The sequence below is a fragment of the Sorex araneus genome, chromosome 3, assembly GCF_027595985.1.
Source record: "Sorex araneus isolate mSorAra2 chromosome 3, mSorAra2.pri, whole genome shotgun sequence".
Taxonomy (NCBI): domain Eukaryota; kingdom Metazoa; phylum Chordata; class Mammalia; order Eulipotyphla; family Soricidae; genus Sorex; species Sorex araneus.
This window is the reverse complement of record NC_073304.1, coordinates 25,615,729-25,630,606: the sequence shown is the minus strand read 5'-3', so window position 1 is coordinate 25,630,606 and position 14,878 is coordinate 25,615,729. Positions and strand designations below refer to the sequence as shown.

The following is a 14,878-nucleotide window of genomic DNA, read 5'->3' as shown; positions in this document are numbered from 1 at the left end:
ATACCTATACATACACCTTTATTTTTCTATGTGTATATGTACATGTCCATGTATTCATGTGTCTATCAATATACCTATCTTTTATGTGGGGGTTGCTTGGGGCTATACCTGATTATCCCAGGACCTAATCCTGGCTCTGTGCTCAGAGGTCACTCCTGGCCGGACTCAGGGAACCATATGAAGTGCTGAGGATTGAACCCAGGTTGGCAGCACACAAGGCAAACACTCTGCCCATTGTACAGTTTTACATATATATGTAAAAGTCATTCTGAGGACAGATGCAAATCCCTGGCACTGGTCTCTCTCTCTCTCTCTCTCTCTCTCTCTCTCTCTCTCTCTCTCTCTCTCACACACACACACACACACACACACACACACACACAGAGTCACTCAGTGCTGGCAGGAGCAGCCATTCTTGGCTTTCTCTCTCTGCTGGCAGCATTTTCCAAGCCGTCTTGCCCCAGTACTGTCTGTAAGTCACATCCCCACTGCTTGCCTTCTATCGTTGTCTGGGCTCTTGTGTCCTTCCTGACTGATCACTGGCTGTGATTTTCCAGGGGGAAGAAGTGAATGCTGGGAGAATCGGCCTGACCATCATCATTGCGGGGATGTTTGGGGCCATGATTGCAGGACTCTGGCTGGACAGGTCTAAAACCTACAAGTAAGTGCTGGCCTCTCCCTCCCAGACTGGTGAGTGGGGACCCTGGATCCAAAGGGATACAGTCATTGCAACACAGCTCCAAAGGCGGAGGTACAGCATCTGGGTGGACAGGTACAGTGGGCAGCCATTTGGTCTTGTCGGAGCCTCATTTACAAGAGGCAGGCTTGTCCTCTGAGGGTCTCAGGAGGGTAAGCGAGGAGACCTGGAATGAGACCCAGAGCTGGGCTCTTTCCGTTCCCCTCATCCCCAAGGGTATGGGGGGTCAAGGAGGGAGAAAGGAATAGGAATGTGGCAAGCTGCCATAGGGTGGGGGGGTTGAGGACAGTCTGTGAAAACCCCAGAACAGAGACAAGAAGGTGATTCCTTGCCTGTTCCCGGGGGTTCACAGGACCCTCTCTCCTTATTCCCTCTATGTTTGGTGCACAATCACCTCACTGCTTAGGCTGAGGGCCCCACTTGTACTTAGTCTACAGCCTCCCCTTCCAGGAGAAAAATCACTCAGTGCCCCCCTAAAATTTTATCTTCTTGAAGTAACCAAATAAGAAGTCTCCACACACACAACTTATTGTGCCCTTAGAGATACTATGTCCTCCCCGTTGGGTCTAGCAACAACCCCGCCCATGGCCCTCCATCCACCCATTGTCCATGTTGAGAATCATTAACTAAGACCTTGTTGGTAAAAATTGTGACCTGCCTTTTTTTTTTTTAATCATAGGTATTTAATTAATTGATTGATTTTATTAGCCTTTGTGGTCACACCTGGAGATGCTCATGGGTTACTCCTGGCTCTGCAAGCAGGAATTACTCCCGGTGGTGCTCAGGGGACCATATGGGATGCTGGGGATCAAACCCAGGTCAGCTGCATGCAAGGCAAACGCCCTACCCGCTGTGCTACCGCTCTGGCCTCATGACCTGCTTTGTTTGGGCGTGAAGGCCCTGTGTGTTTTAAGAGCTCAGAGATGTATACCTGAGATTTTAGGGTGCAACCAGCATCACCCAGATGCTTATTCAAATAGAGATTCCCTACCGGCCAGCCCTGGGTTGGGGAGGGGGCATCTGCAACTTGTGAAGAGCAGCGTGGGTGCCTCACGTCTGCAGCCAGGCCTGGAGAAGCCGTTCTGCACCATCCTCTCGTGCATCTTCCCAGGGCTCGGTATGCAGTCGGTGCTTAATTCATGCAGGCTGTCACGGCAGGTGCTGGGTTGCAGGGCCGCATTCAGGGCTGCTCTCTCCAGGCCTCTGAGGGTCTGAGGTCAGCAGGCGGTAGACAGGGACTGGCCATCCCTGGCTGCATAGCAGGCCTCCGTGAGCTCTGGCCGGACCAGGACATGCTCTGGGTGCAGAGTTAAGCCCCAGGCCAGTTGAGGTCACCCCTGGGTGGTGGAGGCCTGGCCGGGCACGAGAGCAGTTGGGCTCTGCTTCGTTCCTACTCCGCCTTGCCTCTGTCACTGTCTGTTGCTTGCTTTGGCCCGAGGAGAGAGCCGGGAGGACAGCCCCCCCGCCCTGCCCGAGAACAGTGGTGTCCCTTTCTCCCAGGCTTGCTCTGCGGTGGCAGGAACGAGGGATCGGAATGTTGGCTGGACTGGGGCGTGGGCAGTGGATGACTCAGACCAACTGGAGATCATAGTGCAAGGCGGGGAGCACGCTTCCTGAACCTTCTTCACCAGGAACCCTCACTCCTGAGTCTGCCCGTGGACCTCGGAACAGCAGTCGCACAAAAGCTTTAGCTCCCAGCCCAAAAAGATGGGCTGTAGGACCTAGCTGATTCTGTCCTCTGTTCCCTGAGGTGCCCATGTTTTGTTTTGGGTTTTTTTTGGGGGGGGAGGGGCGTGGCACACCCAGCAGTGCTCAGAGGTTACACCTAGCTCTGCACTCAGGGATCACTTTTTTTTTTCTTTTCTTTTTTGTTGTTTTTTTTTTTGGGTCACACCTGGTGGTGCTCAGGGGACTATTTGGGATGCCGGGGATTGAACCCATGTCAGCACCATGTAAGGCAGACGCCCTACCCACTGTACTATTGCTCTGTCCCCTCAGAGATCACTCTGGACAGGCTCAGGGGGCCATATGGGATGCCCGGGATCCAACCTGGGTCAGCTGCATGCAGGGCAAGACCCCCGCCTGCTGTGCTATTGCCCACGTACTTCCAGTCAGTATGGATGTCTTTATCTCTGGCTGGGATTACATACACTTTCCTTTTTTTTTTTTGCTTTTTTTTTGGGTCACACCTGGCAATGCACAGGGGTTACTCCTGGCTCTGCACTCAGGAATCACCCCTGGCGGTGCTCAGGGGACCATATGGGATGCTGGGAATCGAACCCGGCTTGGCCGCGTGCAAGGCAAATGCCCTACCCGCTGTGCTATCCCTCCAGCCCCTGCACTTTCCTTTTATTTGGGGAGAGGGGACACACTCAGCTGTGTTCAAGGGCTACCCCCTGCAGTGGCTCTGCTGCTTGGGGGACCTTGCGGTGCTAGGGAGCAAACGCAGGGTTCCTGCGTGCAGAGCACGTCTCCAGACCATTGGGTATCTCTCTTGCCCTCCTGATATGTTTTGGTTTTCTTTTGAGTTTGTGGTTTGGGGCCACACCCGGCAGTGCTCAGCGGCTCCTCTTTGCACATGGCTGGGAGTTGCTCCTGGCAGAACTCAGGACTGAAGATTGAACTGGGGTCTCCCTCATGTAGCTTATGTGTACTTGCCCTTTGAGTTCTCTCCCCAGACCCCCGCAGGCACTTTTCTAAATCATGTCAGGTCAGTGCCATAAGATAAAGCTTTACTTAAACTAATGTGGCAAAGGAAAAGAGTTTTGCTAGTGGGGTGAGCAAGCGACGGATGTCTGTGGAGTTGCTTTTGGCGTGGGATCGGCAGGAGCGGGCTGGGGGTGGGAGGGAGGAAGGGCCTTACCCTCAGCAGCTGCTTTGAAGTGTGGCTGGGAAGGGCATCCTCTGGGGACCCTGACCTTGAGCTTTTTCAAAAAGTCCACTGCGGAGTGTTCTGTCATTCCTGTGCGCCACCAGCAGAGGCACGCTTTCAAGTCCCAGCAGCAGCCTCCATGGGCGGCTTTGGATGAGAAACATGAGTTGAGTTTTAGTGTTTTCATTTGTAAAACCAGGCAGTCATTCATTTCTTATAAACTCTTCTCTCCCTCCTTTCTCTCCTCTCCCTCCTTTCTCTCCTCTCCCTCCTTTCTCTCCTCTCCCTCCCTCCCTCCCTCTCTTCCTCCCTCCCTCCCTCTCTTCCTCCCTCCCTCCCTCCCTCCCTCCCTCCCTCCCTCCCTCCCTCCCTCCCTCCCTCCCCCTCCTTCCTTCTTTCCTTCCTTCCTTCCTTCCTTCCTTCCTTCCTTCCTTCCTTCCTTCCTTCCTTCCTTCCTTCCTTCCTTCCTTCCTTCCTTCCTTCCCTCCCCCCCTCTTCTTTCTTCCTTCCTTCCTTCCTTCCTTTTTCCTTCCTTCCTGACCCGGGTTTGATTCCCAGCATCCCATATGGTCCCCCGAGCACCGCCAGGAGTAATTCCTGAGTGCATGAGCCAGGAATAACCCCTGTGCATTGCTGGGCGTGACCCAAAAAGCAAAAAAAAAAAAAAAAAATCGGAGAAGGTTCTTTGCAGGTCCTGCTGCAACCCCCATGCCCGAGGCCGTGTCCTCCTCCCCCGTCTCCCCTATGGTGCAGCTAAACAGTTATCTGTGAAGCGCTGCCTCTGTCTCACCAGCTTTATGGCCAGAAAGCCCCGTGAGACCAGGTGTCCTGGCACAAGGGAGGGGTTCGATGCACAGCGGGAGCCCCTGCGAGGCTGTGGGATGAGTGAGGGGATCCCTAGCCCCTCTCCAGACTGACGCTCGGCGCCTGTCCCTCTGCTGTAGGGAGACCACCCTGGCGGTGTATATCATGGCTGTGGTGGGCATGGTGGTGTACACAGTGACCCTGGACCTGAAACACCTGTGGGTGGTGTTCGTCACTGCCGGCACCTTGGGGTAAGTCTCATCTCCTGGCGACATCGCAGAAGCGCTTCCGGGGGCATCTGACCTGCTGGGAAGCCATATCCACCTCTCGGCTGCCTCTTCCCTGAGGTCTGGATGCCTGTGCACTGTTGAAGTCTTTCTGCCACTGCCAAACCCGTCCTTGTGGCGGGGACGAGTGTGTCCTTCCAGCTCTGGGAGCCTTGCCGGTATTTCGAGTCCCTTCTAGCTCTGCCTGCGATGACGTGGGCGCACCAGGAGTCCCCGGGATTTGGACTGAGAAGTTTGGACCCTGGTGTCATTTCGGGTGCTGGCTGTCTATTTCAGCCCAGGCCAACACCAGCCGCCCTGAACCTCAGTTTCCTCATCTACAAGGGAAGGTCAGAGTGGCCTGCCTGAAGGGTTGTTTGAAGGACTGTGAGAGAAAAGACAAAACGTGTGGGGAAGGAAAGAGATGTGAAAACTGCCAGCAGCCTGGTGCCATAGAGGAACCAGAAATGGAATTTTCTATGAGCAAGTGCAGGGAGCAGAGGTTTCTGCTCAGCTCCATGGCCCGTTGTTCTGTTGTTTTCCTGTGGTTGTGTGTGTGTGTGTGTGTGTGTGTGTGTGTGTGTGTGTATGTGTATGTGAGAGAGAGGGGGAAGGGAAGAGGAAGGGAGGGAGGGAAGGAGGGAGGGAGTGGGAGAGGGGAGAGAGAGGGAGGAGAGAGGTGGAGAGGGGGAGAGAGAAAAAGAGAGGGTGGGATAGAGGGGGAGAGAGAAAGAGAGGGAGAGGGAGGGAGGGAGGGGAGAGGAAGAGAGAGAAGAGAGGGAGGAGAGAGAGGAGGAGAGGGGGAGAAGAGGAGAGAGGGAGAGAAATGGTAAGTAAGAGAGGGCAAGAAAGAGGGAAAGAAAGAGTGAGAGGGAGAGAGAGGGAGAGAAAAAGAGGGATAGAGAGAGAGGGAGAGAGAAAGAGGGTGAGAGAGAGGGAGAGAGAGAGGGGGAGAGAGAGGGGGAGAGAAAGAGAAGGAGAGGGAGAGGGAGAGAGAAAGAGAGTGGGAGTGAGAGGGAGCGAGGGACCGAGCGAGCGAGTGAGCGAATCCTTCTCAGCTGCTGTCCCGGCTTCCCTCTGGCGGCTGCTGAAGGGCTCTGAGCTCCTCCCTCCGCTCCCGAGAGCAGGAGAAGCTGCTGCCCAGCCCGGCAGACTGCCTGGAGCCTAGGACACTGTCTGAGACCTGGGCATTCCAGGCACTCCCACACTGTCTGAAGGACCTTGTCCATGATGCGCGTCCTGTGGGAACCCCGGAGAACAACCCACGCGGGGCCCCTGAGCACGCGGCCAGGCCTGCAGGGTCCCTCTGGCCTTGGTATGGCTCCCGAGGGCAGTTGCTTCCTTGTCTGCCTTTTCTGCGGTGCTGGGGACCAAGCCCAGAGCTTTCCACGGGTGGAGCAACAACTCTCCCGCCGAGCCACTTCCCTGGTCCCCTCACAGTGTTTCTCTGCCTGGGAAAATGTTCTTTCGCTCTAGGACTTCCTGTCACCTTCTCTCTGTGCTCTGGCCCTCAGCTTCTTCATGACGGGCTACCTCCCGCTGGGGTTTGAGTTTGCCGTGGAGTTGACCTACCCTGAGTCTGAAGGCATCTCCTCAGGCCTCCTCAACGTGTCTGCCCAGGTAGGGCCTGATTCGGGGGCAGCCCCAGCGCCCTGGTTCTTTGTTCCCTGTTTGCTGGTGGCAGCTCAGTGGGGTGGGGTGGGGTGGGGCCTCCCAGGTGGCCCCTGGCACCCATTCTTTGCGCCTTTTCAGGTATTCGGGATCATCTTCACCATCTCCCAGGGCCAAATCATCGACCACTACGGGACCATGTCCGGGAACATCTTCCTGTGCGTGTTCCTCACGCTCGGTGCTTTCCTCACCGGTGAGTCGTGTCCTGAGATCGAGGTGGGAGGTGTGGGTGGCTCCTGGCTTTTAGGCCTGGCAGTCTGGGAGCCCGGGGTCTTGACTGATCCTACAGATCAGGGGTGGGGGTAACTTCAAGGCGGACAGAAGGGCTTGTAGGAACGTTTTCAAGACAGGACTGGGGTTTGATGGTTTCAGCATGAGCTTTGGAGCCCGCAGGCTGCTGAGATCCCTGGCTGGCCTCTGACCCGGGCCATTTTGAGCTGGTTATGGCCCGGGCTATTTCCTAACCATGAGGCCTGCTGTGAGCAGTGGAGACGGGGGTACACATGTGGCCCCTAAATGAAAGTGAGTGTCGTTGGCTGCAGCCACTCAGGCCCTGCTGTCACCTCTGGAAGGCCCGAGGCTGGTGGTGCTGTAGCTTCTGGACCAGGCGGTCTGGGGTACCTGTGACCCGGAGGTACAACTTCCTACAGGCCCCCTATAAGAAGTTGACCATCGATCTGCTCAATAATCCTCTTCCTTCTTCCTTCGTCCTCAGTTTTCATTAAGGCAGATCTCCGGAGACAGAAAGTGAGCAAAGAAACTCCTGAGAGTGTGAGTAGCTGGGACCATGCTGGGCTGAGACGGGGGTCCCAGGCTGGCTGGGGGCAGAAGTGCTTCCGGAGCGAATTGGTGTCCAGTGCCTCAGAGAGCAGTTCTGTCATCACAAATGTGGTCTCCTGTAGCCTCATGAGTGCTTTGGCAAAATGGTATCACAAAAATGGTATCCAGGGGCTGGAGCCATAGCACAGCGAGTAGGGTGTTTGCCTTGTACGCGGACACCCGGGTTCGAATCCCAGCATCCCATATAGTCCCCCAAGCACTGCCAGGAGTAACTCCTGGAGGCAGAGCCAGGAGTAACCCCTGTGCATCGCTGGGTGTGACCCAAAAAAACCCCAAAAAAGCAAAAAAGAATGGTATCCAGTAGACTTGGCATATATGGGTATAACTGGATAACTTAGAACCAATATTGTGATAAGTGTTCTGGGCACCCCTTCTGTGCATGGAATTTTTTCCTGCTTTTCTGCTACTCTTTCTTGTTTGTTTTGGGGCAAAGCACCCATCTGTGCTTAGGGCTTACTCTTGGCTCTGGGCTCAGGAATTACTCCCTACCGTGATCAGGGGACTGTATGGAATGCCAGGGCTTGAATCAACCACATGCAAGGCAGGTGCCTTACCCTCTGTGTTACCTCTCCTGTGCCGAGATACTGTTAATTTTGCATTCACCTGTAGATGTCTGTACCTGCATAAGTGTGTGCATGTGTGTCTGAAGATGTACTTATTTTTTAAAATATGAAATTCTGTCCCTTTTGTTAGGAACACTTTATCAGACCCTTATTCCATGACAAACTTTCAATGACAGCAGTGTTCTGTGGATGAACTGTGATTTGTGTGATGGTGGTTTTCTTGTCTCTGGACACTCAGATGGTTTCCAGTCACTGTTAGAAGCAATACCGTATAAATATTCTGGGCACCCCATCTGTGCATGTAATTTTTTTCTCTGCTTTTTCCCTGGCACTGATTGATTAACTATATGGCAGAATTTGAGAGATTGAGTTTTCTACATATTTGTGTGTGTTCAGAGGTGCAGCATTTTTTGTTTGTTTATTTGTTTTTGGGTCACACCTGGCAATGCTCAGTGCTTACTTCTGCCTCTGTGTTCAGGGATCACTCCTGACAGGCTCAGGGGACCTTCTGGGGTACTGGGGATCAAACCCACGTTGATTGACTGGATGCGAGGCAGGTGCCGTACCTGCTGTACTATTTCTCCAGGTCTGGAAGCGCAGCATTTTCTAAGGAAAGCTCTGTGATCACGCCCCTTTCCCAGACTCTCATCCCCTAGAACCATCCTACCCCCACTGCCAAAGTCCGCCATTGAAGCCCAGGAGTGCTAGGAGTGCTTTGTCATTTTGAAAAATCTTTGCCAGTTTTCTGAGACAAAAAAAAAAAAAAGCTATCCAGTAGATTTGGCACACATGGGCATGGCACTGGATAATGGGGCTGACGCTCGCTTTTCTGTTTGTCTTTGCTCTCACTCTCTGGCACGGGCAGACATGGACTGTGTGGGGGAGCATATAGAAGTGGGGGTGCCCTGGGGAGAGGAAAGCCTAGGAATGGAATGATGGAATGTAGCCCCAGGTCCCGGCCACAGTGCAGATGGGCCCATATCCGGGCCACGAAGAAAGGACCTGCTCTTTTTTTTTGGGGGGGTGGGGTTTGGGTCACACCCAGCGATGCACAGGGGTTACTCCTGGCTTATGCACTCAGGAATCACTCCTGGCGGTGCTTGGGGGACGATATGGGATGCTGGGAATTGAACCTGGGTCGGTCGCTTGCAAGGCAAACGCCCTACCCACTGTGCTATTGCTCCAGTCCCAGGAACCTGCTCTTAGGGATGCAGGTTTCAAGCCAGGCTGTGATGTGAGATTCTCCTTTTATTATTTTGTTGTTGGTGTTGGGGGAGGGGGTGTGTCAGGGCTTCCTCCTGGGATGTTGGGGATCGGACCAGGGTCGGCTGCATACAAAGCCTGGACCTTACCTGCTGTCCTATCACTCTGGCCCCCAATGCTGCTGTATTTAGAGGCTGACTGGGCCAACAGCACAGAGTCACTTATAGTTCCTATTGACCCAGTGACACTTGGAGTTATAGTTCCACGCTGACCCAGTGACATTTGGAGAATTTTCTCAGGTGGTTTGCTGTGGGTTTACCTAGTTCCCTTTGGTTTTCTATCTGCTGGCTGACTTCACAGAGCCTGGCAGCTTCCCACACGCTGGTCCCCTCCCGTGTCCCGTCCATCCCTGTCTGGGCAGTGTTTAGGTGCTCCCTTCAGGTGCTGTCCTTGCAGCCGGCTCCGGGTTGGTGCTGCCCCTCTACCACCATCTGTAGGGAGTGATTGTTCTTAGTCCTTTGTCTTTGTGTCATGGGATAACTCACTCCGCGTTGAGGGCCCTCACCTGTGTCCTGGTCTGCATGGTGGTTGGAAAGACAGTCCTGTTGGCTGAGCCCAGGACGCAGGTGTGTTGTGTGTGGGAGTGTCATTCATAATATCCCGCCTCTGAGTGGCTCACGGTGGTCACTGTCATGATTCAAATTCAGCGTCAGAGCAAGGGTACCGTGTGCAGGGAGCAAATCTGGCCGAATTATGCTGGCGATACAGGGCGATGCTTAGGTCTGACTGAAACAGGGTCAGGGCCATGGTACAGCAGCTGGGGCACTTGCCTCGTATGCAGCGGCCCCCAGTTTGATCCCTGGCGTCCCATATGGTCCCCCGAGACTGCCAGGAGTAATTCCTGAACGCAGAGCCAGGAGTCAGCCCTAAGTGTCACTGGTGTGGTCCCCAAACAAAAACAAAACAAAACAAAACAGAACAAAACAGAGAATCCGGGTGAGGGGGTGGGCGTCACCCACCCCGATGTGTACGTCTGCTGGGTCCTGTGTCCTTCTGGAGAGCAGCTCGAGTTCAGGACTGTGGCCAGGCTCCGCCCGGGAACCCACGTTTCTGAGTATGGTTTTGTGGAGGCCGGTGAGTGTGGGTTGGGGACAGGACAAGCCCTGTTGACCGGTCACTCCTGGCCTGAATGAAGTCTCCTTGTGGCTGGGCTGGCCAGGCCTGACGCCAGCAGGCTTGAGGTCAAGAAGGCCGACGTGGCAGCTGCCATGGCCGTGCGTGCCAGAGCCCTGCTGGTCCCTGAGACGCCACGTTCACCTCAGCCCTTGGGTGGGTGCGGCTGGCGGTGTCTGCCGCCCCCTGGGCTCCCTGGGCTGATTTTCTTCTTTTTTCATTGAATCGCTGTGAGATACAGTTACAACGCCTTCATGTTTGAGTTTCAGTCATACAATGATCAAACACACATTCCCTTTCACAGTGCACATTTTCCACCACCAATATCCCCAGTATACCCTCCCCCCAACCCATTCCAGCCCTCCCCCTGCCTCTATGGCAGACAATTTCCCCCACATTCTCTCTCTACTTTGGGGGCATTAGGGTTTGCAATACAGATACTGAGAGGCCATCATGTTTGGTCTTTTATCTACTTTTAGCATACATCTCCCATCCTGAACGATTCCTCCAACCATGAACTGAGTGATCCCCTCTCCATTCCAGCTGCCTTCTCCCCCAGCTCATGAGGCAGGCTTCCAACTATGGAGCAATACTCCTGGCCCTTGTGTCTACTTCTTTGGGTGTGAGTCCTGGGGTGATTTTCAGTCTGTGCTCATGCCAAACCCATCTAACAAGCAGGACCCAGAAATCTGTGCCTGTGAATTGCCCGTCCCTTGGGAAGCCAGTCAAAATCACCTCAAATCCGGTTTCTATGTTCGTAGTGTAGACATGTCACTGAGTTTATGAATGCGATCGTGCATCCTGCCTTTATAAAGATGATCTCTGCTGGGGCCAGACAGAGTACAGTGGGGGTGGGAGGCATATGCCTTGCATGCCTGGCTCAGTCCCCAGCACCCTATGTGGTCCCCCGAGCCCCACCAGGAGTGACCCTTGAGCATACGATCTACTCTGAGCCATGAGTAAGTCCTGGACTGAGCCTTGAGCATCGCCAAGTGTGGCCTTCGGAAACACCAACAAAAGCATCTTCGTTGCCTCCATCTGTGTGTGATTTTACCATGTCACTTCCATCCCCACTCTGACACTGTCTTTTGGAAAGGTGGTCCTCATTCTCCACTGCCGCGTGGGGTGGTGGGGAGTGTGGAGGGAGCGGCCAGCCCCTGGGCAGCATCTTGACGGTCAGCGTGTGCTGGGGGGGGGGGGTGGCCTTTGCTTCTTCTAGTCCCAGAGCCTAGAACCGTGGCGCTCACTGGCACCGATATGGCGGCTTGTGGCGTGGGGGGTTGGCTCGGTTTGGTCTTTGATGGTGTTTCGTGGTTGTGCATGTGTGTGTTTAGGAAGCAGTTATGCCATTTCTTGTTTCTGTCGTCCTGGGGGTGCCCTGTGGCCTCTGGCCCTTGTTTTCTTAAATGTGAGAGAGACTGAGAGACAGGGCCAAGTCCTGCCTCTTTGTTGTTTTTTTTTTTTCTTTTTGGGTCACACCCAGCAATGCACAGGGGTCACTTCTGGCTCATGCACTCAGGAATCACCCTTGGCAGTGCTCAGGGGACCATATGGGATGCTGGGATTTGAACTCGGGTCGGCCGCGTGCAAGGCAAACGCCCTACCCGCTGTGCTATCACTCCAGCCCCCAAGTCCTGCCTCTTTGCACCTAAGGGCTCCCTCCCTCCCTCCCTCCTTCCCTCCCTCCCTCCCTCCCTTCCTTCCTCCCTTTCTTCCTTCCTCCCTCCCTCCCTTCCTCCCTCCCTCCCTCTCTTCCTTCCTCCCTTCCTTCCTCCCTCCCACCCTCCCTCCCTCCCTCCCTTCCTCCTTCCTCCTTTCTTCCTTCCTCCCTCCCTCCCTCCCTCCCTCCCTTCCTCCTTCCTCCTTTCTTCCTTCCTCCCTCCCTCCCTCCCTCCCTCCCTCCCTCCCTCCCTCCCTCCCTCCTTCCCTCCCTCCCTCCCTCCCTCCCTTCCTTCCTTCCTTCCTTCCTTCCTTCCTTCCTTCCTTCCTTCCTTCCTTCCTTCCTTCCTTCCTTCCTTCCTTCCTTCCTTCCTTCCCTACACTTGGCAGTGCTCAGGGTCTGTGCTCAGGAGTGGCCCCTGGCGGTGTTCAGGGGACCCTGTGTGGTGCCAGGGACTCAACCAGGGTTAGCCACATGCAAGACAAGTGCCTTCCCTGTGTCCGTCTCTCGCTTTCGCGTCTCACGCTTTGCTTTGCCTTGTAGAAACTCCAGGAGGGTGAGGAGGAGGCGGCGGTGGAGGAGGTGAGCATCGACAAAGCGCCCATTGCTGGTTCCGAGGAGCACTTCTGAGGAGCACCGGTGGTCAGGCCACGACTCAGGCACACAGAGAACAGCTGCCCCTCGGCTGAGGAGCCCCCTCACTGCCCGCGCTGGAGTATCTGTGGCCCGCAGGGCGGTGTCTCTGCCTCCTGGAAGCCCCTCGAGGGCGGCCGGGGGCCTGGCGGTGGAGAATGGCACCTTTCACCAAATGCAGATGCCCTGTCCTCCCCCGGGGCTGCAGGGGGGCTGGAGGCCTTGGACTCCTGGACTCGGACCCTGCCTCCCGCACCTGTCCCTCGTGGAGAAAGCCTGCCAAATTATCGTGAAAAGAGAGTTTATTCAGGAGATTAACTTTTCTAGTGTCTCCATGGCCTCAGGAGCCTCTGGGCCCAGAGCAGGCGGCAGCTGTGCTGGACGAGGGTCATTCTTGGGGCTCCAGCCGAGCCACTGAATATCTGTGAGAGAGAAAGACCCTCCCCCCATTCCACACCCCCCCCACCCCGCCCCTTTAGCACCAACCCTTTTGAGGGTGGTGGCCTTACACAGGGGTCTGTCTCCAAACCTGCAAACATCAATAAACTGGACAAACACTCTTGTGGCCAATCTGAGGGAGAAATGGGCTTGGGAGCGTGAACCTCCCGGGGCGATGTCCTCGCACGGGCCGGACGGGGGTGCTCCTCTGCCTCTTTCTCGTGTTAGTCCCTGCCCAGGCCTCCCGCACCGCCTCCCTCGGACTCCTTACCTCACACTGCTCCGAGGCCTCAGTGGCCGGCCCGCGCGCCCATGTCCCTGGGAGAGAGGCCAGTGCAGCCCACTTCCGGCCACCTCGACTCACGGCTCTCCTAGAGTCACTCCAAGGCTGCTTTGAGAGAAGGTGGCCAAGAGCGGGATGGGAACGGAGGCCACTTGGCTGGTGTGTACCCCACCTCTCTCGGGGACGCCCCCTTCAGTGTGTGGGAGCCAACCACATCTCACTCGCTGTCTGGCTTTCCTCCTAAGAAGACATCTAGGTCCCTTCTGGATGTTGGCACTCTGGTCACGGCCTCCCTGCTGGGGTTTCATCTCCCCTGCCCACCCCAGCGCTTCTGGCTCATACTTCTGGGTGGTGGTGGTGGTGGTGGGGTGCCAGGGGGAGAGGTGTAAAACGCTCCCCACTCTGGGTCATGGTGAAAGGTGTTTGCTCTTCAGCCCCTTCAATTGTACTAGCAAAAGGTTTACCGAATCCCTTGTTTTAAGAAACACGATTTGTATTTTCTATTGGTAATAGATGTTTTAGGGCAATAAAAGATTCTCCACAGGGCTCGGCCTGTTCCCTGGTGAGGCGGGAACGGCATACCACATGCAGGGACGGGGCCCAGCTCGGAAGACTGAGACGGCCGTCGTGGGGAGAGGGCTGGGGTGCGGCAGAGGCCCGGGCTGTCCAGAGGGGGCTCTTTGGGTTACACATTTCTAGGGGCCCATTTTCTTTCTCTTTCACTTTTTAAATGGAATCCCTGTGAGACAGACCCTTACAAAACTTCGTGACTAGGTCTCAGTCATACAGTGTTCCAACACGCATCCCTCCACCAGTGTCCATTTCCTCAGCACCAGTGTCCCCAGGTTCCCTCCCTCCACCCTCCACTCCCCACCCCCTGCCTGACTCTATGGCAGGTGTTTTTCTTCTCCCTTTCTCTCTGTGCCTCTGTCTCTCCTTTTGGGCATTGTGGTTGGCAATCTTGATACTGAGAGGTTACTAAGAATATCCCTTCACCTCTTTTTTCTTTCTATTTTTCTTTTTGGGTCACACCAGGCGATGCACAGGGGTCACCCCTGGCTCTGCACTCAGGAATTACTCCTGGCGGTGCTCAGGGAACCATATGGGGTGCTGGGAATCGAACCTGGGTCAGCTGCGTGCAAGGCAAACGCCCTCCCGCTGTGCTATTGCTCCAGCACCCCCCCTTACCTCCTTTTAACCTACAGATCTTGTCCCGCGTGAACATTCCCAGCCGATTGTCGTACGGGTCCCTTCTCTAGCTTACCTCCCCTCCCCCATCACACACTCGTGTTTGATTCCAACCACCGACCACCCTCCTAGCCTCTTGGGGCCCATGTTCTAAGGGTGAGTCCACTCTGTGTGTTTTCCCTGGCGCTGGCTGTGTTCTGCATGGTTATCGGCTGCGGGATGCCTGCTCTGGTTTCCAGCTCTGCCTCGGCGGGGTCAGAATGCAGGTGCTGCCACGCCCCGACATACCACAGCTTGCCGGTCACTTCCTCTGTTCCGAAGCACTCGCATGGGGAGTGCCCACTCAGACTGGGGCTTTCACCCGCACATGGGCTCCGTGCCGGCGGGTTATGTGCCCTCAGGTTCAGTGTCCTCACGGTTGAGTCTGCAGGGGACAGACCCCTCTGATACAGAGGGCTTCGTGCCCGGGACATGCACGCGTTATTAGAGGCTGGCGGCGGGGGATGGGTTTGTTCAAAAAGCACCCAGCGGCTGTGGACAGCGGCATTCTGGGCTCCGGGAGGTCAGAGTACAAGGAGGAATGAAAG

General features: G+C 55.4%; 1 protein-coding gene across 1 annotated transcript in view; it reads left to right on the top strand.

The window, feature by feature from the left end:
• FLVCR2 (FLVCR heme transporter 2) overlaps positions 1-13,721 on the top strand; it is a 63,104-nt gene extending 49,383 nt beyond the window's left edge. The window contains exons 5-10 of the mRNA XM_055132019.1: positions 558-661; positions 4,514-4,624; positions 6,154-6,259; positions 6,392-6,503; positions 7,026-7,081; positions 12,293-13,721. Coding sequence (XP_054987994.1) covers positions 558-661; positions 4,514-4,624; positions 6,154-6,259; positions 6,392-6,503; positions 7,026-7,081; positions 12,293-12,379 — 576 coding nt within the window. The 3' untranslated portion in view covers positions 12,380-13,721. The remainder of the gene's footprint in view (positions 1-557; positions 662-4,513; positions 4,625-6,153; positions 6,260-6,391; positions 6,504-7,025; positions 7,082-12,292) is intronic.
• The last annotated feature ends 1,157 nt before the right edge of the window (positions 13,722-14,878 follow it).